The sequence below is a fragment of the Mastigoproctus giganteus genome, chromosome 5 (assembly GCF_048544385.1).
Source record: "Mastigoproctus giganteus isolate SK-2022 chromosome 5, ASM4854438v1, whole genome shotgun sequence".
In the NCBI taxonomy this organism is placed as follows: domain Eukaryota; kingdom Metazoa; phylum Arthropoda; class Arachnida; order Uropygi; family Thelyphonidae; genus Mastigoproctus; species Mastigoproctus giganteus.
Genome location: NC_143579.1, coordinates 69,148,154 through 69,174,146, shown reverse-complemented (window position 1 = coordinate 69,174,146; position 25,993 = coordinate 69,148,154). Strand labels below are relative to the sequence as shown.

General features: G+C 36.2%; 1 protein-coding gene across 1 annotated transcript in view; it reads left to right on the top strand.

Moving 5' to 3' along the window:
• CaBP1 (Protein disulfide-isomerase A6 homolog CaBP1) overlaps nt 1–20,745 on the top strand; it is a 160,077-nt gene extending 139,332 nt beyond the window's left edge. Inside the window, exon 10 of the mRNA XM_090373276.1 lies at nt 20,416–20,745. Within this exon, the coding sequence (XP_090229402.1) occupies nt 20,416–20,481 (66 nt within the window). The 3' untranslated portion in view covers nt 20,482–20,745. The remainder of the gene's footprint in view (nt 1–20,415) is intronic.
• Nucleotides 20,746–25,993: the final 5,248 nt, after the last annotated feature.

Below are 25,993 nucleotides of genomic sequence, written 5' to 3'. Positions count from 1 at the left end.
CTGATTCTTCATTGTGTGTTCTACATCAGGAAGGATATCGGGTATGTCGTATGTGTTACTAATTTACGATCCATCTTCCCCACTGCTGGCATTATTCCCTCACTCCTTGTATAACTCTCCATAGTAGTTTTCTGCTATTTTAAGTACACCATTGCTATTCTTCAGTTTCGGTATCATTTGTCTTTCTGTATTACTGCTCATGGCTGCTGATTTAAGTTTGTTTTACCTTTCTTGTGTTAAATCTTATGTCCTCTCTGAGTCTCTTTCTAATGGCTTTGCATAACTCAGTTTACTCAATTTTCTCCTTGTCAGTTTATCTTGCTCTTCATTTTGTTGTCTTCGATTAAAATTAGTCAAGTGTTTCTTGACTAATTTTTTCTCCTTTGGATTTCTTTTTACCTATTGGTTTCTTGAGCTTTATCACTTTCAGAAAGTTGTAATATTCCTCGTCAATACCTTGGTCCTGAGCAGGTTTATAAATGGTAAAAAAATAATTTTGCAGAAGCTCAAACTTCTTTAGTTCCAGTACATACTGCTTTTTCTCCTTTTATGTTATCTCAAAGACCTTCGTATTATTTACTCAAGTCAGTTTTTTTCCTTTCCTTTCTTACCTCTATATCGTGTGCATCTTACCATTCTGTGATTACAATTATTTGGGACGGTAACATCATTCACAATATATCTTCTGTTAGTGAGGATGAAGTTGGTTTCATTAGTTGTTAATCCATTTGGACTGTTCCATGTCCACTTTCTGTTCACCCTTTTCTTGAAAAAAGTGTTCATTACTGACAATCCTCGATTCTGCAAATTCCACAAGTCTCATTTCTTTCACCAATTCCAAAATTTCCTATAGTTCCCCTTTCTGCACTGTTTTGTCTCTTTCCAACCTTAGCATCGAAGTCCCCCATAATGATAGTGTAGTGGGTTTTCTGATCATCTAGAAGACTCAATTTCTGTGTACATTTCTTCAGCCTGTTCATTGTCATCATGGCCTGATGTTGGTGCATAAATCATTATAACCTTTAGCTTGTACCTCTTAGAGATCCTGAGTAGATCCTTGACACCCTTGGTGATGTACTTTTGAATTCCAAAATGTTGTTTTTTATATCTTTATGGACCAGAAAGCCAACTCCACCTTCGCTCCTTTTACTGTTTCCATTGGTGTACAGCAGATTTCCACTTGATAAACTTATAAGTGATTAATTTCTTCTTGTTTCAGCCAAACCGATGATATTCCAATTCACATTTTCTAATTCCTTTTCCAGCTCTAATATCCTGTCTTCACCAATGAGCAATCTTACGTTGTAACAGGCCAAGTTACAACGTAACTTGGCCTGTTACAACTCAGAGGCCTCAGAGATTCTTAGCACCCCTGCTTCCACTGTAATCCTCTCGCTGCTGTAAGAGGGGATGTGAAAGCTGCTGGGGGCTGAGGGCCATTTGTTTCGTTGTGCTGTCATGTGCTGGGGGGTTTAGTCTCTTCCTCTTCACACTGACCAGGCATCTTGAAGAGAACCACTCTGCAAGTCTGTTGCTATTTAAGTGACATGACAGGGCTTACCATCGAGAAGGTATGCATCAGTGGATTTTAGGCAGGCAGGCCAACCAGACTTCTCCTAAATCTTCTGAAATAGAAAGATATTGGAATTAGTGTTTTAGACTGTCTGATAACACACAGAATGCCTGTTCCCCCTCTAATCCCCCCCTTCAATATACCACACCAAATATAAAATTTTTTGTCTAAGGGAGTTTTTTTGCAAAAAATGTGTAAATTTTCACTGTCCATGTTTTCCAGTTTTGATTGTTGATATAGCCACACTAGGGTGAAACCATGCTTCATAAGTGTAATTTTATCCACAATTTCAGTACGTTCACAGCAGGGTAAACTTTTAACCCAGCATAATCTGAAATTGAAGATACATGCATACTGTGGTTTCAGTTAGTTTTAGGTGTTTTTTTACAGTGAAATTACCTGGACCAAGTAATATCCCATTTTGAATGCAAAGTTACCACAGATTTATTTGGAGGTTGCAAAATAGTTTGCCTAATGTTGTCTAAAGTATCACGTGTAAGAACACTTTTGTATTCCTTATCAACTGATCCACACTCAAACTTCATATTGAAAATTGCAGCTTTGCATGGGTGGTTAGTATTGGGGAATTTTTCAACAAATTTTTGTTGATATTCACTCAGACTTAATTTCCAAGCAAGATACCACTTAAAAAAAAAAACACATTGCAATTGTATACTGCATATTTATTCCCCACTAATAATGCATGTGACTTAAATGGATTGAGACAAACTGAACACTTGAAATGCAAAACTGTCACTTCCTAGTTACTTAACATCCTCCACTAGCATCCACACAATTACATCAAATATATTGTTGCTTGGTATTATTGTAGTTAATACAAATGATATGGGTTTACTTTTAAAATGAGCACCCTGTATATTGAAATAATCATCTCTTTGTATTGTAATTATACATAATACCAATGCTCATTTTATGTAGTTATAGAATAAAATTATCGTGAATTCTGAACATAGGATTGTATTGCAAGTTACAGTTATAGCATTCAGCCACAAAAACATTAACAGTGATTACTGCTTTTACCTTTAACCCAGTAGCAGTCCCATTGTAGTAGCTTTTTTTTTTTTTTTATTTCTTGAAAAAGTTTTTTTAAAATTCTGCTTGTAGATATACCAGTAGTTCATTTCTTAATGGATTTTACTTACGTTATTTACTTTTATTTTACTATTATGTGATTTAATATTTAATAAAAAATAAATATTTTAACAAGTTAATGTAGGTAATGCGTTATATTTCAAGTGCATTCAGTTTTTTAATTAAATTTTTTTCTGTAATTAATAGAAATTAAAAGTTAATATAGTTATCTTTTTATCAATTAACTACTAAGATGATAACTTTATAGAGAACATAGTTTTTATGTTCTCTGAACTGAGACGTTGAGTTTAATTATAAATGTGTAATATTTATCACCCTTCCTTTTTGCCCCAGATATGCACGAGTCTTACATAACAGTACATGAAAAATGTGCATGCATATCTAAAGCTAACAATACAGTAAACCCTCGATTAAATGGACTAATAGGGAAGAAGGGGTGTCCGTTGATGCCAAAAGTCCATTAAATCAAATGTAACCTGGGTGGGGGGGCATTTTTTTTCTTCTTAATGGAAAAAAAAGCTTTAATACGATATACAGTACTGTACAATATCAAATTTAAATTATAATAAAGAATGTAGTATAATAATTTTTTATCTTGCACAACTTTCATATGTTTTCTACTCCCCTCTGTAGAACCACATTTAAAGCTATCAACACTATTTTAAAGAAAAATGTTGCAATTGGGCCTTTGATTTACGGATATCAGAAACAGTTTTTTTACACTGTAAATTTCACCAACATGTGCTAGTGAGACACCTTGTTCTAATTTTTCAATTCAGTTAGGTGTTCTAATTTTTCAATTAGCTCTAATTTCTGTGCCACATTTAAGTTCACATGCTTTCTTTTAACTCCTCTATCACTTGATGCCATTTTAAATTGTAAGGATTGCAAAATTATTTAATAAATAGTCAATTCAGAAATCACAGAAACAATATATACAACCTGACCGCACAATAGCTTGAGGCAAACAAACCGAAACAGTCAGTAGACCTGCAGTTTAGTGTCCCGAGTCATGTTCAGCCTACAAGTCACTGCTTGCTCTTATCTGTAATCTGGGTAAACAGCTATTTGAACAAATTTTCAGAAAGAATAAAAAACAATTTCCTGAATTTGATTATAAAAATAAAAGTAGGTAATTATTATTAATTTTAATAATAACACTGAAGTTTTGTATAACCTAAAAAAATATGGTCAAGATTAATAATATGTATAGTAATATGTACATTACAGTATTATTATTTGTCCGATCCATGAAATCTGCTATACCAGGGTCCATTAAATCAAGGATTAACTATATTGCATTAAAACTACATTTGGAAAATTGTATGTGGAAAAGAGAAATAATTACTGGATTTCTAATTTATTTTATTTTTTTTCCCTGATTTCAATGAAATTTTGAATGACTTCGCAATCTTTGTAAAAGAACTAAATATGAAAATTTCACAACAATCCATCTACTGGGAGTTGAGGTGTTACATGTGGGCAAATGGAAATGAAGGTTTTTGAGTTTTTTAAAAATAAAAAATAATTTTCTGAAAATGAAAAAAATTGTTCATAAAATATGAACATGGAACTAAAATTCACTTTCATTTTCAAACTCAGAACTATTAAGTGTGAAATTTCAAACTTGTCTGTGCGCATACTAATCTGTTTTCTCAAATAAATAAAAGAATAAGTAATAATAATACATAACAAGGAACTTTCTGTAGCAGTTGCCTCTGCTACACATCAGTTGACATGCAAATTTCAAACAACACATGTGAGCACTGTCGTTTACAAGATGTCTAAAATGAAACTAGCACAATGAAGTGAAAGGCAAAAATAGTATACACAGTACAGCATTGGAAAACAAGACTGCTGCTAGAAAAAAAATTGATCCCATGAATGAATAAACTAACCTTGATTAATATTCAAAGTAACTTCCTTCCACATCCACACTCAATACAATGATCATGAAGTGATTTGAATGACTGGTGGAAGACCGTGACTGGTATACTGTTCTTCAATATTCTCATCACAGCTCTTTGAATGGTGTCAACGCAATCAAAATAAGTCTTTCAGTGGTGCTTGAACCTTGGAAACAAACTAAATCACATGGGGCTGAGTATGGTGGGTGTGATAGTATGCAGACTTTTTTGCTAGTCAAACTCCCAAACAGAGCTTTGTGGCTTGGTGCATTGTTGTGAAAGAGAAGCGAACTGCTGTCTTCTTAATATTGAGGCCACGCCCAATGGATTCTCTGCAACAAACATTTCAAAACATCTAGATAGTAGGCAGCAGTAACACTTTATTCATTGGATGCAAACAAAGTGATGAGCATTGTCTTGAATTTTTTTACCTTACTTGACAAAAATCTTTCTCTTTCTGAGAGTTTGCAGACTTCCACTCCATACTTTGCCACTTCATTGCATGGTCATACTGAAAATGCCACTTCTCATCACTGAATGATTTAATTCAGGAAGCTCTTTGGTTTGTTTTCAGTGGCCTCAGTGAGTTCTCTGCATTGTTCAGCTTGCACTTGTCATTGACTGTCTATTAATGAATATTGAACAAACCACACACAGACCTTTGTTTTCTTCAAATCATGGGTTATTATTTATCAAATGGTTTCTTATTGATGCACAGATCTGCAATCATTTGGAGCATTGCATATTGGTCATTAGTAATAATTTCCCCGCAACTTTTCAGTCAACTCTGGTATTCTAACAGTTTTTGCTCTGCATTGATATTTGTCGTCTTCCAGTGATTTTCTTCCATGGTAACTCTTATGCCACTTGAACACACATGCACGAGACAATTCTCTTCATGCACTTGCTTCATTTGAAATGTTTCTGTGGCACTTTCACCCAGTTGAATATAACTTGAAGTTTGTCCTTTGTTGCATTGTCTCTCCACAACACAGACACAGGAGAGACATGCAGTTCTGTTCACACTACATTCTGAAATGGTGGCAATTTCTACTAACCTTGACTGTTGCTCAAGGAACAATCACTCATTTCACGTCTACGTCTAGTAGATGATAGCATCAGCACTCGTAGATTCGTGCTACATCTGACTGGTGCTTTGCATGCATCATAAGTTCAAGAAAACAATATTTCGCTTTTGAAACATACAAGTGAAAGTTTGACTGTATTTAGGAGGGGAGAAAAAAAAATTAAGAATTCTAATCATTAACTGTTATTATGGAACAGTGATTTGAGAGAGAGAGAGATGCACAGTGCAATGACTACAAGGTAACACTGATAACATTACAAATTCTCTTTGGCAAAGAATTGACTAAAGGTTTACAGAATGGTTCCATCTATATTTTCCCTAAGAATTTCATCTGTTCTTGTAATCCTTGAACCAAAAGCATTGACTATTTCAGTAGTTGACCACTTTTTTATTGAGTCAAGGTACTGTCATGACACTGATAACTCCAAATACACAATTTTATGATCTTTAAGCCAATTAATATTTGCTTTGTGGCATTGTGATTGTCTTATTGAAGTATTTAATTGCTGGGTTTCTCTGTTTTGCTTTAAGTATGGCAAAACATTCCTAATGTCAATATGGCCATTAGCTTTCAGGCAACTCATATAGCTTACAATTTGACATATGCCATCCTTCATAAAGAGTCTTCACACCACCTTGGAGATGATTTCCAAAATTTAATGAACAGTTTCCTCTAATTTGAAATGCAACTCATTGCTCCAGATTACTTGACTGTGATTCGTCATCCCAATCTTTGTTTACGGCATTGCCAGGTGTCATTTGACTTTCCCTGAATTTTGAAAAGGCTTCTTTTTCTGGGTGTAGCATTCAGTGCTTATTTCATTAAGCTGAAAACAAACTACTGGTGGTGTTGCTTTCGCTAGTCTCTGACCATTCTTGAGCCAGTTATAGTGGCTTATTTTTCTAGCTATACAAAATAGCAGTCATCTCCAAGAGACTTTGTCCTGTTTAATAACCCTGAAATTCAGAGTTTGTGGTTTTTTCTGATATTTTGTGGTGAATGTATTGCACCAGTTCATTGAGACTTCAACTTGGCTTTTACAAACATTTAAATCAATTTTCTGCCTATTGTGGCCAATGATTGCACTGTGCACCATCTGCATCTCAATTTCACAATTTTTACAGATTTTCTCATGATAGAATCTAAGTTTCTGAGAATCATCTAACTTTTGCTCAGGATAAAATGCTATATTTGGAACCTATTGTAATTTTTTCATAGCTTCATAAGCGAGGTTCTTGAGATAACACATAAAATACAAAAATGGCTATGTAAATGTAATAATTATTTGATTACTACAACATTAATATATTTTTTTCTACAACAAAATATTTATGCATAAATTCTTGCACTTGTGTGTGTGCATAAGGAAGAGCAGAAGATTTATGATGTACGCTTGTTGCACTACCAATTACCCATTTAATACATCTAATATTTTTCTGTGTTCAGAGTTGGCTTCGACACTTTCAGGAAGGTGATTTCTTCATGAAGGATAAACCAAGAGGTCTAAGACCATCTCTTATAAACAGGGGTGGATTAAGGATGAAATAGGCCCCTGGACATATTTAAATTCTAGGCCCTTTTAAAAAAATATATATATATATATCGTGAATTCTCCTTAGTGTTGATGTATGTGTCAGGAGGAGTAATTTTCTACGTGTGTGACAAAAGGATATAATCCTTCAAGATATACAGTAGAATGGGATTATTACTGATATACTGAGGTAATAATGATTATTTTATGTTCTTAGTAAAATGAAGAATGCTATCGTGATGTGACAACAGTTAGTTCAGAAAGTTGCATGTCAGAAAAGATAAGATTGTAGCCATCTAATTCAGTTCCTAGAATACATGCAGCCATTGTTAATGGTAGATAGGGAGAGAGAGAGAGAGGTGGCAACGGTGCATGAAATTCTCCAAAATGAACCAAAAATTCAAAGAACTTATCTCTAACAACGTTCCTTCATTAAATTGTTGGATGGTGGGAAAAAACTTGTTTTTAAAGAGTTTTATTCATCTATACATTGATATATATTTTTCTGTCATTCATAAAAATTATTAAAAGTTTTTATCACTACTTTAGAAAATATTTACACTGAAAATGAGGCCTTTGGCTATAGCGTTAATGCAGCACGGGTCATAAATGGTGAATACGAAGAACTCATTGACCAACGCATTAGCAAAGGCACATGATGCAAGAAAGCAAGCATATATAGCATCAGCCAAAACAAAAACCCCTTATTTCACCCATCCACTCGCTCCAAATGTTTAAGTTCTGCCTTGAATCTATTTAAGCTATCAACTTCTACAACAACAGATGGAAGTTTCTTCCAGCAATCAACCACCTGCTGACTAAAGGCAAACTTCCACACATCTATCCTACAACAGTCTTTCCTCAATTTGAATTTATGCCCTCTCAGGCGATTATTCTGAGCTAGAGGATAAATCCCATCAGCGTTGAGCATGCTCAAACCATTCGCGGCTTTATACACCTCAATCAGATCACCTCGCAGGTGCCTAGTTTCCAGACACTGTAATTTGCAAAACTTAAGCCTTTCTTCATAAGAACAACCCTTTGTTCCATTCACTAATCTTGTTGCCTTTCTCTGTACTCATTCCAACAGCTCTACATCCTTCTTAAAATGAGGCCTCTAGACCTGTATACAATACTCAAGATGTGGCCTGACCATTGCCTTATACAAGGGGATAATCACCTCCTTATCCCTGCTAGAAAAATTCCTGTATATCATTGACAAGACACCATGAGCTACTCTTGCAGCCCGTCTGCACTGCTCAGAGAACTTCATATCTGCCTGCACAACCACCCCCAAGTCCCTTTCATTCTGTACCACTGTCAGTGTAGTACCACAGAGTTGATATGTTCCTCTGGGGTTGCTATTTCCCATATGTAGTACTTTACATTTGTCAATGTTAAACTTCATTTGCCACCTCTCAGCCCATCTGCTTTTCTAGATCCTGTTGCAGCAGTGTACTGTCATTAGTGTCATTAACAACCCTGCCAATCTTTGTATCGTCTGCAAACTTGGACATTAAGCCTGATATACCATCATCAATATCATTTATAAATACAGAAAACAACAATAGACTGAACTCTGAGGGACTCCACTAATAACATTAGTCCACGATGAGCAGTGTCCATTGATTACCACTCTGTCTTCTCCCACTCAACCATCCCTTTATCCATAGCAGCAATTTGCCTCCAATGCCACACTGCTCCAATTTGTGCAGCAGTCTTCTATGTGCAACAGTATCAAAGGCTTTTCTAAGATCCAAATATATGATATCAAAGTTATTCTTTGCATCCAGTTCCTTTGTGACTACATGATAGTATTCGATCACATTAGTCAGACAAGACTTCCCCTTAACAAACCCATGCTGTTTGAGCTATAACTGAAGTCTCGTCTAGATGATCCTGCAATGCTTCTTTAACCAGTGCTTCCATTAATTTCCTTGGAACAGAAGTTAAACTAACAGGTCTGTAATTACTTGTGCCTCCCTTTGATCCTCCTTTGTGGATTGGGGTCACATTTGTACTTCTCCAGTCCATGGGTACTTCCCCTGAGTCCAGGGAAGATCTCATAATTATGGCTAAGGGTTTGCTTACTTCCTTTGCCGGCTCCTTTAATATAACTGGATAGATTCCATCCACCCCAGGTGCCTTTCTTGTATTTATCTTCAACAATTTCTCCTCCACTTTACTCTTAGTTATTACAAGATTATCTAGCTTACTGCCAGAGTTGAATACACCTCTGGCATTCCCCTCCCTGAATAACTCAAGTGTCAATGTCGATGCAAAATACACCTAATTCTGTTTTTGCACGAACTTTTTTTTACACGAATTTGATTTAACACGAATTCAAAATAAATATTTCATTCTCTTTTTACACGAGTCATTTTGATTTAACACGATTTCTATGAATTTTTTTTTTTGCCTAAATTCTAAGAAATTTTTTTTTTATTTGTGGCATATTAGTATCATTTGTATATTACACGCACCAATAGATTGGATAACAGCTAGTGTGTGCGTTTTGAAACGCGTGCTTTTGTTTACCAATGTGTACATCTAGGTATCAATGAATCATCAACGTTTTTATTGAATTTTTTTGCATATCTACGGTATTCGTTCATTGTATCTTCGGAAGACATTTAGTAGTAAGCTCTATTTCAAAGTGAAAGAATCTTTAGTGAAATTTGTGCACATATAAATTTATTAATTTTGCCGATAGTCAATAAATTGTACGTTTACAAATTTTTCATACCTTTTTTTATTAATTATAACTGAGATATTTTTCGGTAGCCCTTATATAATGTTGAATAATTCGCCTATTACCAAAATGAAAAGGAAAGCGATTTCTTTGGAACTTAAAATTCAAATTTTAGATCATCTTGCAACTGGACAAGGGGCTACGTCTGTAGGAAAGCATTTTGGTGTACAAGAAGCTACCGTAAGAACTATTAAGAAAAATGAAGCTTCAATTAGGAAGTCGGTATGTTCTGGAACAAAAGTAAATGTTAATTCATCATCATATACAAGAGATATTGTCAAGGAAAAAAATGGAAAAGGCTCTGGGTAATATGGATAGAAGATCAGTCACAAAAACGAGTACCAGGAGATGGAAATGCCATCAAGCAAACAGCACTAAGAATTTACAGACAGATTAAAGAAAAGGAGCCAAGCACTTCATCTCAGTTAAACAGAAAGTATGAATTTTCTGCCAGTACAGGTTGGATGACAGGGTTTCTTAAAAGGAATGCTCTTCATAATATAAAAATTAAAGTTGAAATTGCATCTGCAGATGAATCGGCTGCTAAAGTATTCCCGCAGGAACTTGCAAAAATTATTGAAGATGGAGGATACACTCCTGATCAAGTGTGGAATGTAGATGAAACTAGTTTCTTCTGGAAACGAATGCCGAACAGAACGTATGTAGCCAAATCGCAGAAAACTGTTGGTGGTTTTAAGGTAGCTAAGGATCGTGTGACCTTATTATTTTCCTCCAACGCTTCAGGAGATCGTATGTCGAAACCACTGCTGGTAAATCGAGCCCTAAACCCACGTTCAATGAAAGGTGTAGATATCAATAAACTGCCTGTTCACTGGATGGCAAACAAGAAGGCCTGGGTGACCACTACTATCTTTACAGAATGGTTCAACAAATGTTTCGTCCCAGAAGTCAGACGTTATATGAATTTGAAAGGTCTCAAATTTAAAGTTCTTCTGATTGTTGACAATGCACCCGGCCATCCTGTCTTGGAACACCCAAATGTACAAATTTTATTTCTACCACCTAATACTACATCTTTGATACAACCGCTAGACCAAGGTATAATTGCGACAATTAAAATATACTACGTAAAACGAACATTCCAACACGTTTTGGACAAACTGAATGACGAAACACTAACAGTCATTGATGTGTGCAAGAAATTCTCAATTATGGATTGTATCAATCAAGTTGGATTAGCGTTAACTGAATTAAAACCAGCAACTTTAAATGCGTGTTGGAAAGCGGTTTGGCCACAATGTGTAAAAAGCAAAGATCCCATCATCCCTAATACGACCGAATTTCCCAACATCATTACAATGGCACACAAAATTGGTAGAGTAGGATTCGATGATCTATTGTTTGAAGATATTGATGAATTTTTTTTTTGGTAGTTGTTGGCGCATCGGCATCTGTGGTCATAATGCACCTCCCAAGGTTTTTGCAGTACTTTGATTCAAGCCAGAGGCGGGATTCGAACCCGCGACCTTTGGGTTACCAGGCAAGTACTTTACCCAACCGGCTAGCCCGGTCGGCTATTGATGAATTGTTAACCGACAAAGCCCTAAGCGAAGATGAAATATTAGAGGTTGTCTTTGGAACTCCTTATCCCACAGAACATAGTGATAATGAAGAAAATGATCCTGTTCGAAATGCAGATTTAATAAAAGGTCTGGAACTGGCCAGAAAATTAGGTAATCATTTTGTCAAACATGACCCTAATGAGGAACGTGCAGGGAAGTTTCAACTTGAATTGAAGTTGTTGACAGCCGCTTACAGAGAATTATATAACGGCCTAACCAAAACATGAACACAACGATTAATAACTGAATTCGTTTGTAAAACCGGTGAAACATCAGCACCAGAGGAGACTCGTGCTGATTTTGCTCAAGAGATCACAGAAAGAATTTCATTAATAGAGGAAGAAGACGATGTCCACAACATTTCTAGTGATAGCAGTGATATTCCAGTTGTGCGCAAACGTATGCGCCGTTTATTATCAGAAAGTGAAAATGAATAAAATCTTGTTATGTGTAAAACAGATTTTTTTTGTTCATGAGGAATTATTTTCATTTCATATGCATACAAATTTACTTTAATACGTTTTCATTACATATTATTACATGTGTATTTGTTGAAATAAAATAATAAGCTTAAAACTAATATTTTTATGTGTTTTTTTGAAATTATTTTTACTGGTTTTTTAGATCCGGAACCAATCTTATTTTCTTTCATAAATACAATGTTTTTTTTTACACGTATTTTTCAGGAACGTATCTATCGTGTAAAAACAGAATTAGGTGTATTCATTTAGTTTGTTAGCTACCTGAGCATGATCATCAATAGTTGAACCATCGAAATCAAGTGTACCAATCTGATTCATCCCCTTCCCTTCTAGAGTTTACATAAGTAAAGAACTCTTTGCTGTTTTTCTTTGCATCCTTTGCCAAAAATTTCTCATAATCTGCCTTTGCCTGCCTAATCTCCTTTGTAACTTGGTTACAGACCAGCTTATATCTATCATAGGCTTCTGTGTCACATGTTAATTTATATGTATCCCATGCATTTTTCTTCTCTGTCACATGTCTAATTAGTTCATCTGACATCCATTTAGGCCTAAATCTTGAACAATATTTCTTAGTTGGTATGAAAAGCCTAGTAGCTTCCAAAATTAATTCTTTGAATGCTTCCCATTTTGAATTTCCTGTTGGTAACATCAGTTGTTTCCACCGTATAGAATTTAAATACTCTCTCAGACTACAGTAGTCACCCTTACGAAAGAAAAAACTCTTCCATTTATCCTTGATGGTAGTTACCTATTTGAGTAAATCCCACTTCAGCACACTGTGATCACTGCCACCTAGTGGTTCCTTTATCTGCAGATTCTTGATGCATGAAGAATCACTACTGATAATCAGATAAAGATAATCACACCCACTCTCATTTTTCCTTTCCCAGTGCTTATGTCATACCAAACAGACTCAATTGCATTGTCCGCCCACATTACTCCCTCTAGTTGCCTCCCGAACATGCTGCTGTAGAAAACAGTCATCTAATAAATCCACAAAAGCCTTGCTAGTGTGTGAGTGACCAACACATGAATTCCAGTTAATATCTGGGAAATTAAAATCCCCCATTATAAGACACTGTAATTTACTGGACTTTCTGTGCACAATTGCTTATTATACTCATCAGATTCATTAGGCCTATAACACACACCCACTCATTTTTCCTTTCCCAGTTTTTATGTCACACCAAACACTCAACATTGCATTGTCCACCCACATCAATTGGATGCACTTAGAATTTGTGTTTCTTAACTAACAGCATAACCCATCCTGTCCTGTCTATCCTTTCTGTACACATTGTACTCCCCAAATTCCAGGTCTACACTGCTTATGTCTGTGTGACACCATGTCTCTGATATCCTGACAATATCTGCCTTTGATGTCTTGACTAGCACTTCAAACTCATTGAATTTATTAACTATACATGCACTTGTTTCTACTCTTAGTTACCCTAACACAGCCCATGTATTTACTTGTTCCACTATGACTCCCAGCAGTCCTGGAAATTCCCATTGCCTTGCTTTCCAGGCTGCTGCTCAATTGCATTTCAATTGAAGAAATGCAATTGAGTATAGAAGTAGTGAAAGAATCACTTACCTCTGCCAGCGGCTACTGTTAATCTATTAATCCGTGTATCCCCCCCCCCCAAGCTAGCAGTTTTCCGACCCACCTAACTGCCTCGATAGCATCAGCAAATATTCTTGCACCCTTTCCATTTAAGTGCATCCCGTCCCTGTAGAAGCAGTCTCTCCTGTTAACAAGCACAGACCAGGCTGAGAAAAATTCTACCCCTTGAGCCTTGCACAATCTCTCCAGGGCCGAATTGATCGACAAGGCTCTCATCATATACTCCCTCCTATCATGTCTGGGCAGAATTGCAGACACTTTCAAATTCAACCGGTGATATTGACTTTCAAAGGGTGATATTGTCTTGTACTTGTTAAGTAATTCTGCTGGTCTCCTCCTCTTAATATCATTAGTGCCAACGTGTACAACAATATCACCCTTTGTGCCCTTCAAGGATGATATCTGCCCTACAACGTAGTCCTCCTTTACCCCTGGTAGACATACCCTGGTCCTGTTCCATCTATCCTTTTTGCACAATGTTCCCCGTTTCCCTGACAATATTCACCTACAATAACTAGTTCCTTTGGACCAGTGCATTTTGCCTTGTGGGTTGCCGCTGTGTTGCATGATGTTCAAGTGCAAGCTCTGGCATTGACGTGGGCAGCTGAGAGCTTGATGGGCCCTCAATTTAAATCCTTCGAGGGCATCCAACCTGTCCTTCAAGCTCTCATATAAGCCCATAACAATGCAGAGTTGGTGCATGATTTCTTCTCACTCCTTACATCGCACAAACACAAAGAAGTTCCCCTTGGCAATATCATGTCCCGTTCCTGATTGCATTTGAAGTGACCAGTGCATAACCAATAGACAAGTGACGGACCCTGCAAAAATGTTAAGGGAATTGCTTTGACCACCATCAACAGACAGAGGTATAGAAAAATCTGTTTTCTGTGGGGTGCCTAAGCTGCCCGCATGAGAGAGATGATGGCCGAGTGGAAAGATATATCTGGAGAGGTTTGGTGCTGGCAGTCCTGAGTGCTTAAAAAGGGTCATCATATGTGATGAAATGTGTTAGCTCTTCCATATGACCCACAAACCCAATGACAATCCATGAAATGATCACACCTGACATCACCTGTAAAAGCTTAATTGAGCTCTCAAAACCAAAAGACCTGAACTGAATCAGCAGAACATTTTCATCAGGATAATGCAAAGCCACACACAGCACAAATGACAGATTGCCCAGCTGGGGTAGAGCATAATGCCTCACCCCATCAGATTTTTTTTTTTTTTGTTTGATAGACTGAAGGTATACCTATGTGGTAAGGTGTTTGAGTTTAATGGAACTCATTTCTGGTATTAAACATTAGTGTAAACATCAGCTGCCTGATTTTTACCAAAGTGCATTCACTGCCTGGATAGATGCTTAGAATATGCAGTGAGTGTGGTGGTTCTTACATTGAGTGGTATTTTCACAAAGTTGAAAAGATTGCATTTCTTGTATGTGAGGTTTGGTTACAATATTTCATGTAATAAAGGTGTTATAACTTAGTGCATTACTTATTGATCTTCCCTTGTACATATGAGGTTTGGGGGAAAAAAATTCTGGAAACCAGGTAATAACAGAAAATATTAATTATCGTATAGTTATTGATTATATTCCTTCAATATAATTACCTCCCATCTGCAAAGTAGTTTTTATCATAACTGTAACAATTCTGTCTATAGCATGAGATTTTCTCTCACTCTCACCCCCAAAAATTTGGGGGCACCTCCGTAGCCAGGTGGGCAGGGGAAGCAGTGCATAGCACACGCTTCTTGATTAGACCGGCGTTCGAGCCCGTGACTACCAAATACGGAGGATGCAGAAAGGTTAGGGAATAAACACCGCATATCCCAGGAGCAATATGGCCTTAGTTGCTAATGCTCCTAAAAACCAAATAACAACAAATTTGGGGGAGCAGGTCAAAGTTGTAAGGACCTTCCTGAAGAAGTGGGGAGGGGGAAATCTATCTAGAATCAAACTATGTTGATGATAATTCTAATCATTGCCTGTGAACATTCATTATTGTGCTGTGCTGCTGAGTGTTTAATATCATGGTCTACATTAAAAGCGTTTTTTTATTATTGTGTTTGAAAATCTCAGTACAATGAGTTTTAACAGAACTTTCAGTCTAACAACATTTTAAATTGGCTCTCCATTATCTTTTTACCCTTCACTGTGGCAGATTAATGCTTGCAAATTACAGAAAAATTTGTAAAGTATTTTTTTCATGAAATTAAATTTTACAAAGAAATTTAATGTGAAAGAGGCAATCCACATGATTGTGGTAGCATGGTGGCCCATTAGCCAAAAAAAAAAAATTTCCAAACAGTGAATTAGACAAAAAGATCATTGAAGGGAGATGCAGAGACAAATGATAAATTTATAGCACTTAGTAGTTAGTACCAAAGGTGTTTCAGACAATGATTTACTCATTACTTAAAGGTTAGCAGATAAGGACATCATTGAAAGTTTGAAGAAGATTTCTTTAAAATGTACTGCCTTCAGAAAAAAAAAACAAATGACTAGGATAAAGATTTGCCAGAAAGATCAAATTTCTGGTGTCAGTAGTAGCAGCAGCATAGGAACAGTAGGCCACTTTCTCTTCTTCACATCTGATATTCCCAATTTAATGTTTGGGCATTTAAATAGCTTCAGTTACTCTTTTGCCTAGTAATGCAATACACAAATCTTATGCAGTGGAAAATTATCAGTTTTATAGGTCATTTTAGGTATGCTCTTCAAGAATTTATTTCAGTAAAGAGAATTGTTTCATTTTACTATTATTTTACAAAAAAAAAATAGTTATAACAGATTTCAACTGCATTATACAGGATGTTCCATGTAAAACTGGCCTACTTCATACTGGTGTGATATTCATTTTTGAACAACTCCCATGCAAAGTTGTTCAACAATTTCTTGATAGATTTTCCAGGGCCAGCTAAAATTCTCTTTGGTATGTTCAACACCACCTCTGGAGTCCTAACAGAGGGTAGATGATTTCTCAGTGTGTTTACAATGGAACCTGTTGTCTGCCATCTTGCAAGTAAGCACCGAATAGTAGTGAAATGTAGGAAATTTCTCAAAAAACAATTCCTGTGTTTCCTTAAGAGACAGTATGTACATAGGCTTTCGCTATACAAATCCATTCTTTGTATACTGGAGTGAAACCAACTTCTTGTTTTCGCGTACCTGAATTGAAACCCTATTGCATGTCCAAGAATTACTGCCACTTGATGCAACAAAACATCTAAATTATTGTGAGTAGCTCCTTGAGATTGCTGATGGTAAACTCTGCCCCACTGCTTTATTTCATGAGCGATGAGGTATGGTTCCATCTTTCTGGTCATGTGAATTCTCATAACACTCAATACTGGTGTGCCGAAAATCCTAACAACTTGCATCAGAAAATGCTTCAAGAGCAGAAAATCTGGGTTTGGTGTATGCGGTTTCTGGCAATCAAATCGTTGGCCCAATATTTTTTGACACTACAGTGAACACAGCAGTTTATCTTCAGATTTTTAAGAACTTCTACATTCAGTTAACAGAACAGGAGTGTGAAAACTACTACTTTCAACAGGATTGCACCACATATTGCATGTCTCATGAATCACTGGCCCATGTTCATGACAGTTTCACAGAGGAACACACAGTTGGCAAAGGATTGTGGCCACCATGTTCTCCAGATTTGTCTTTGTGTGACTTTTACCTGTGGTGATATTTGAAAGGAAGAGTTTGAGCACAACCCCCACACAATAAATGAACTGAAGGATAGGATTCGGAGAAATATGGAGGCGTCACTCTTTTGCATCGGGTCACCTTGAATATGTTTACACGTGCACACAAGTGTATAGATGCACAAGAACATCATTTACAGCATCTCTTATAACCGTGTGTACATTTGGAGAGAATAAAGTTACTTTTGACTGAGTTTTTGTGTATCTCATTTTATTCCTGTCTAGATTTCTCTAATTATTTTGCCAATGACAGGCCAGTTTTATATGAAACACCCTGTATATCCAAAATATACATTTCATTCAATTAGTTCTGACAAATAACTTCTAACCAGTGTAACTGAGAAATGCTGAAGTATCTATGCTTTTCTGATATGTCCAACTGGCTACATTACTCTTGTAGATATTGAATAAAAGCTGATCTGTAGATAGGATTCCCTGGTTATCACAGGTATGAGGCAAGGTTATGTAAATGGATGGTAATTATTAAATCAATAAACAAGTGCATAACAGAAATGTTTCTTTTGTGTTAAACTTAATTAACTGTGTGGTAGGCACATGAGGTTTATTTTATGTTAAAATTGTGTACAGCAACAGCTTTTTTGAATTTTCCAGGTGTCTTTATTTACTTTGTTTTGTTTGCTGGTGCTTAATTCCATAGACTAAAGTTTAAATATCAGTATGAATGACATCAATAGCCATTTAAAAAAAATCAAACTCTGTTAACTGATTGTTTTTACATTCAACATTTAAAAGCGTATAATGCAGCCAGCAGTAAAGATTTTTCATAATTTTTTTCTCCCTTCTTAATTCTGAAATAATATTCAGATATCAATTTAAAAAAATACCATGTTTGTACGAGGAGCAGTACGAAAATGCTTCCTATTTTTTTTCCTCTGAAAATTTAATTCCTACAACTGTTTTTTACATCAATTAATCCTCAATCGTTAATAAACACTTATTTTCCCACAAAATCGCCATTTTCTATGCATTTCTGCCATCTCTGTGTCAGATGCTGTATTCCAGTCCTGTAAGAATCGTTACCCTTGCTCCAGAGGACTTCACAAACACTGCTTGAGCTGGTCATCATCTGCAAAAATGGGTTCCACGGAAGAGTGCATCCTTCAGCGGGCTGAATAGTTGGAAGATGCAAGATCTGGGCTATGAGAGGAGTGAGGAAGAACAGTGCACCCCAGTTTTGCAGTGGCCTCCATAATGCACAGACTGGTATGCAGTGGTGCATTGTCATGGTGGAGAAAAACTTCATTAAGGTTTTTGTATGGTCGAACTCTACCAATGCAGGTTTAACTTTTTCAATGTTTCCACATATTGATCTGAGTTGATTGTGGTGCCACGCTCCAAAAAGTCCACAAGCAAGACCCCACTTTGTCCCTAAACACTGTCGCCATGACTTTACCAACAGAAAGCTGTCTTTTGAACTTTTTGTGTAGTGAATTTTAATGGTGCTACTCCATTGAATGTCTCTTCATTCCAAGGTCATAATGGTGGACCCGGGTTTTGTCACCTGTGACTATGTGTGAAATAAGAACTTCTCCTTCACTCTCATAGCACTGGAGAAGTTCCATACAGGTGACTTTCTGGGCTTTGTGCTCATGTGTCAGCATTTTTGGGGCCCACTGGGTGCAAACCTTGTAGCCTAGTTCCTTTGATGGTTTTCACAGCATGTTTTGCTATACCTACTGCATTACACAATTTGCGTGTTGTGATGCGGCAATCCTCTTTAATCAGCACGTCGATCCAGCTCTTGTTGGCTACTGACTTGGCTGCTTTGGGGCTTGTGAACAATGTAACTTTCCCCACTCTTAGTGTCTTACCCCAACATCTAACTGTACTCACATCTACAGTATTGTTGCCATAAACATTTCTGAGATGCATATGGATTCCAGTAAGCATCATTTCTTCCTTGGTAAGAAATTCAATCACCACCCTTTGCTTGATACGTATATCTGCAACATCCACCATTTTGAACTATGTGTGCTGCTCTCAGGAGACTGATCACAGTGGCACTCAGTATGGTGAAACTAGGCACCTCTAGTGACCACTCAGTGACATGCAAAATTATCTATCGTGCTACATTTGAAAGCAAAAAATTAGGAGGCATTACTTTCATACTGGTCCTCGTAGCATTTATATTTTATTTTTTGAAGAACTTAAATTTTGTGTATAAGTTTCCATCATACAGCTGAAATGCTCGTAGAGCAGCTGCATAAGTGTTTTTCAACAGCCCACCTCTTTAGTCAGTAATAATATTTACTTTGAACCCAAGTGATTTTTAAAGAGTTTAGAAGTCTATAACTTGAAATAGTTCTGCCTGTGAATTCCTGCCTCCCACCCCACCCACCCAATTCAGTTATGCACTCTATATACACAAGACATCATAACAGTTTTTCTTTTATATATAAAGCAACAAAAAAACTTACTCTTCTTATTTGGCTGCTTGGTTTATAGAACTGTAAACTAAAAATGTTGGTAATTGCAATAGTTACAAAAAAATAAATAAAAATAACATCCTGTTGGGTTTTTTTTTTTTAAACCTCTCCTCTGGAAGGAGATACAAAGCATTCATTAAAAAGGGATAAACAAACAGCCTAAGAAAGCAAGTTTCTCTGAATGATTATTCATTAGTAGGGGCCATGTCCATTATGAGATCTAGCAAGCTAAACAAATCTGTCACTTGTTTTAGATATGTCAGCTGGAAATGCATTGTTTATATCAAACAATCAAAATTGTGGGAAAATTCAGTCCTATTTTGTCACATTATATTCTGGGAAATGCTGGGCTTAAGTTCAGAAAAGGATATTTTTAATTAAATGTAAAAAAAATTGTGGTTTAGGTTAGAAAACTGTCCCATATTCCCTGCACAGGGTTAAGCATAATTTATAATAGGAAGTGGCTGTTATTGAGTAGGGTTGGGTTTGTTTAAAAATTGTTAGTGTACGTAGCTATCAAATTTAAAAAAAATATATATAATAAAATAAAATATTTTATTCTTGTGACTGAATTTTTCTTTTTTTTTAGATGCCTGTTGAAGAGGATATTGATTTGAGTGATATAGACTTAGATGACCAGCACACGGAGTTGTGAAATTAAGTGGTTTTAATAAAAGTAGTAGCATAGTTGATTCTCTAAACATACTTGCAATTGGGATGGTTCCACTATGGTAATTCAGGAAGCATTTCCTTTTGATATTGCCCCAGTGTGATTCTCACAACTGTTGCAAGGCTAACATCAGACTTGCTCTGTTAGGCAAGAGGAATTATTCAAAATAAACTGTTGTGCATTGAATATCCTGTGTTGTATTGCATTATTCTGTGCTTCCAAAATAAAGATGCTGTAAAAACCTATTTTTTTTTTTAGTATTTGAAAAGAAAAAAAAAAATTGTATTCAGGATTGTAGCATATTTATTTGTACTGTTATGTAAAACTTGTATATAAAATAAAAAAAATAATAAAAATAATTCTGATATATTCAGAAAAGTTTGTTACTGTCCAAGATATATCTAAAGACAAGTTAAATACAATATAATTGTAATAAAGTAACTTGCATTAAGCAAGGTCTATAAGTTCTAATACAGTCTTGAAATTGCAAAAATTGTCTTTGTGAAATCTTTGCTAGCTTGTTTCTTTTTCTAGGAATTTTTGGTACTTCAGATAACCAAATCCTGTCCTGCTACTTCAATTCATTCAATTTTGCTTTGCCTGTAGAAGTGTACAGGCTCTTATTAGGTTTGGGGGGGGAGGGGAACAATACCTTCTTTACAATACCTCATATTACTGTGCATTAAATAAAATAAATTCCCATTGCAGTGAATACTGTTTAATGAAATAAAAATATATAGAGGTGTCGGCAACTTTTTGTTATTTCTGTGAATATTACTTCAGAAGCATCATTTGAACAAAATACAGTATAGTGGAATAGTGATTATCCAAAGCAGTTGGGAAATATCCTCATTACATGAAATGTAATGAGGATATTTCCTCATTCATGATTTTACATGAAATTTTACATGAGGACATCTTGAATAATTTTTATATGCAATTCTATATTTTTTTTATTCATTTTTCTTCTTTACAATACCTCATATTACTGTGCATAAAATAAATTCCCATTGCAGTGAATACTGTTTAATGAAATAAAAATATATACAGGTGTTGGCAACTTTTTGTTATTTCTGTGAATATTACTTCAGAAGCATCATTTGAACAAAATACAGTATAGTGGAATAGTGATTATCCAAAGCAGTTGGGAAATATCCTCATTACATGAAATGTAATGAGGATATTTCCTCATTCATGATTTTACATGAAATTTTACATGAGGACATCTTGAATAATTTTTATATGCAATTCTATATTTTTTTTATTCATTTTTCTTCTTTACAATACCTCATATTACTGTGCATAAAATAAATTCCCATTGCAGTGAATACTGTTTAATGAAATAAAAATATATACAGGTGTTGGCAACTTTTTGTTATTTCTGTGAATATTACTTCAGAAGCATCATTTGAACAAAATACAGTATAGTGGAATAGTGATTATCCAAAGCAGTTGGGAAATATCCTCAGATAAGAGAAAAAAATACAACAAAAATGCAACTGATTTACATAAATACTATATTCATATCTATAAATCTTTACTATAGCATTAAGATTTTACATGAAATTTAATATGCACAACATTTTGACAAAAGTAAATTTCCATTACTGCTATTTTTTTTTTTCTTTCTCAATAGAAAAAGCCTTATGTTTCAACATTAATAGAAGCAAATTAAAAACAATGGGGGGGGGGGAATGATTTATGAAAAAATTAAGGGTCTTATCTATAGGATTATTACAAATCATTGTCTTTTAACAGATTCATATTTCATGTTATCCAACTTGAGTTGAACTTCTCTGGGCTATGGAGACCTAGTTAATCTGCATCTCAGATAGTTTAGTTTTTTATGAAAAATACAGTGAAGTGATTATTTTTTAAGTCTACATAAGAGCAAATGTATTGTAAAAATCTTCAAATTAGTGCAGGAACACAAGCTGTTTTCAGCAATCAAGTCCAAAATTTCTTCTGTGGAAGAAATTGAGTGCACCTCATATAGCTAAGGAAAGAATATAGAAACACTAATAGTATTTACTTGCAAGAAGTAATAAACTAAGTGGTACGATAAAAGAATTCAATAGTGCACTTTATATTTGTGGTGCTGTATTTCTGAATGTGGTTTAAGATTTTATGACACTGTACTACTTATTACAAGTACAGTGTCATAAACCCTGCCCCATTATGCTTTTAATTTGCTTCTATTAATGTTGAAACATAAGGCTTTTTCTATTGAGAAAAAAAAAAACAGTAAATGGAAATGTACTTTTGTCAAAATATTGTGCATATTAAATTATATGTAAAATCATACTTAAATGCTTTATTAACTTAATTGTTAGATTAAATTATTTTCTATAAGTAGCTTAGAGACCTAGTCAAACTCCTTAGTTTATTTTGAATTTAGATAGTGCAATTTGGAAAGTAAATAATACCTTGTGTCTGTAGATTAACCTTTCGTAACTTGCCACCATTGTTATAAGATACATGTGCTAGCATAAGGTTTAACAGAAAACTATAAAGCAAGTATAGTAGTATCAATTAATCAGTAAAATTTATTAATCTTATTAAATTTCATTGTTCACCACTTCTCTCCAGTCAACAATCATGGATCACCCTTCTGATATCCTCTCCCTGAATCCCGAGCAGCATCAACAGCTTGTAACTAACATCATCACCCTCTCCTGCAATCAATCTATGCCCAAGAAAAAACCTCTTCCAAGTGCTGTACCATGGTGGTCTCAGGAACTCTAACGTCTACGCTGGACTGTTCATAACAAGAGGAAAGCTTTTCAGAGAGCTCGCACCTCTTGGCCAGCTACTGATGTAGAAGCCCTTCGTGAAGACTACAAGAGGACCAGGAACCAATACACTTCCATGATCAGGCAGCGAAAAAGAACTACATGGGAGCGGCTGGTTACCACCACTGGTAACTCGGACCCTTGGGGAGTGGTGTACCAAGTTACTACCAACAAATTGCCAAGAGGAGAAGTAGTCCATTCCACAATAACACCACAAGGAATCATGACAACGTCATGGGAGCAATCCATGATGAATATCTTGGATACTCTCTTTATCAGCGACGCCGATCATCTCACAACACAACAGCAGCAAATTTGCCTAGATAACGACAATTACCACATTGACTCTGTGGAGGAAGAATTTAACACTGAAGAACTGCAGCAAGCCCTTGGCAAAATGAAGGATAAAAAATCCCCAGGACTAGATCGCATTGAACCAGAAATACTAAAAAAGGTCGCCCAGATAAATCCCCAATTTCTGCTTAACCTGTTCAATAAATGCCTAACCCAGGGATCCTTCCCAGAAAGCTGGAAAATAGCTGAATTAAAGTTAATACTGAAAAATCCATCGAAGCCTCCAGAACAGCCTAACTCATACCGACCCATTGCCCTCTTGTCCACATTGAGCAAACTACTTGAACGCCTCCTCCATACCAGACTCCTAACACACTACACAGAAGCTGGCCTACAATCCAATTCACAGTATGGATTTCGCCCAGGACGTTGCACAGAGGATGCTCTCTACCAAATAACCCAAGCTGCAGCCAACACTAATTACAAGTACTTTCTCCTCATAACCATTGACTTTGCCGGGGCCTTTGACATGCTCTGGTGGCCAAGCATTCTTCGCAGGCTAAGATTGGCACGCATACCAGCCAACTTATACAGGTGTATAGAAAGTTACCTTTCCAACAGAAAGATCACCATCTCCTCACCATACCAGAAGCTCACCAAATCTATCTACAGAGGCTGCCCACAGGGTTCGGTCCTCGGCCCGTTCCTCTGGAACATCGTCCTTGATGAGTTACTTGGTCTGGATCTGGGCCCTGTTACTATCCAAGCATTCGCAGATGATATTACCATCTCCATCGCAGCGGACACCAGAGCAGCTCTCGAGGCCGCTGGAAATCAGGCACTACAGATCTTACAGGACTGGGCAACTCTACACAAGCTCCGGATTTCTCCACAGAAGACACAATCCATACTTCTCAAAGGCACCCTACAAATATCAAGGCCACCTCAGATCAAGGTACAAGGAAAAACCATCAAGCTGGTAACTTCCCTAAAACACCTGGGTATCATCCTGGATTCAAAGCTCTCCTTCTTCCCGCACCTCTCATACCTTCAAGTAAAAATCAGAAATTATGCAGCCTTAATCGTCCGAGTAAGCAGGTGTGACTGGGGTCTGAACCGGAGAACACTCAAACTCCTGTATAACGCTATATTCCTCCCTGTTATTACATACGGATCCGGGATTTGGTACCATAGAGCAATAATTCGCAATTTTCCAGTTCGCAATAAATGCAAACTGGAAACAATTCAGCGAAGTATACTGCTTGCCATTACAAGGGCCTGTTGCACAGTAAGTTCTCCGGCCCTACAGGTTCTTGCAGGTGTCCTCCCCCTTGACTTGGAGGTTATCCGTCGAGGATTGCACTACTGCCTGTCGCGGGGAATCCCAGCTACCATCTTTGGACATACCATCGACACCTGCACTGACTGCAAGCAAGAAAAGAAAAAACTAGCTGCCATGCTACTACAAATCTGGCAGACAAGATGGGAGGAGACGGACAAGGGTCTGATAACTAAGAAATTCATCCCGGATGTCAAACTAGTTTATCCAAAGTCGCCGCCTTGGTTCTCTCCTGGCCTCTACTGTACATATATTATAACTGGACACGGCTCTATAAATCATAAGTTGACTACCTTGGGAATCATCAATAATCCCTACTGTACATGTGGAGAAATTGAAGATTGGGACCATCTTCTTTATAACTGCCCAATTTATAACGATCTTCGAGGAACACTGTACACCAGGCTACAACACATACCTCAAGGACAGGAGCACCTGCTAATTTCTGAAGAACAATATTATAAATCATTAACGGAGTATGCACAGAATCTCTTTTCTAGGCGCAGGACTCTACAACCAACTCAAGCCAGGGATAGAAACCTGTAAAGGACTTACTCAAACTTGAAGTACAAAATCTGTACTTAACTGTTTTACCAACATCGACTTGCTAACCCTGGAACATCCAAAGTAGGATTACCTGCTAACTTTTCATATGGTTTTGTAGGCTCCAGTGGTCTTGACCACTCCACTGCAAAATATAAGTCACACTCAGCACTCTCGCTGAGTGGTTTTTCTACCCTTCTGGAGTTAACCCCTCCCCCTTTTCTCCTGGTGGGGCATATGCTCCACTGTCAATTTAAGGGATGCCCTTACCTACATCCCCTTACTCTTACTTTCATCCCCCATCTTCTTCCGTACACCCTGTACTGCCGCACTCTACCTTATTTTTTATTTATTTTTATTATTTATTTATTTATTTTTTTTTTATTATTATTATTTATTTTATTTTTTTTTTATTTTATTTTTTTTATTTTATTTTTTTTTTTATTATTTATTTTTTTTTTATTTTTATTTATTTTTTTTTATTTATTTTTATTTTTTTATTTTATTTATTATTTTTTTTTATTTTATT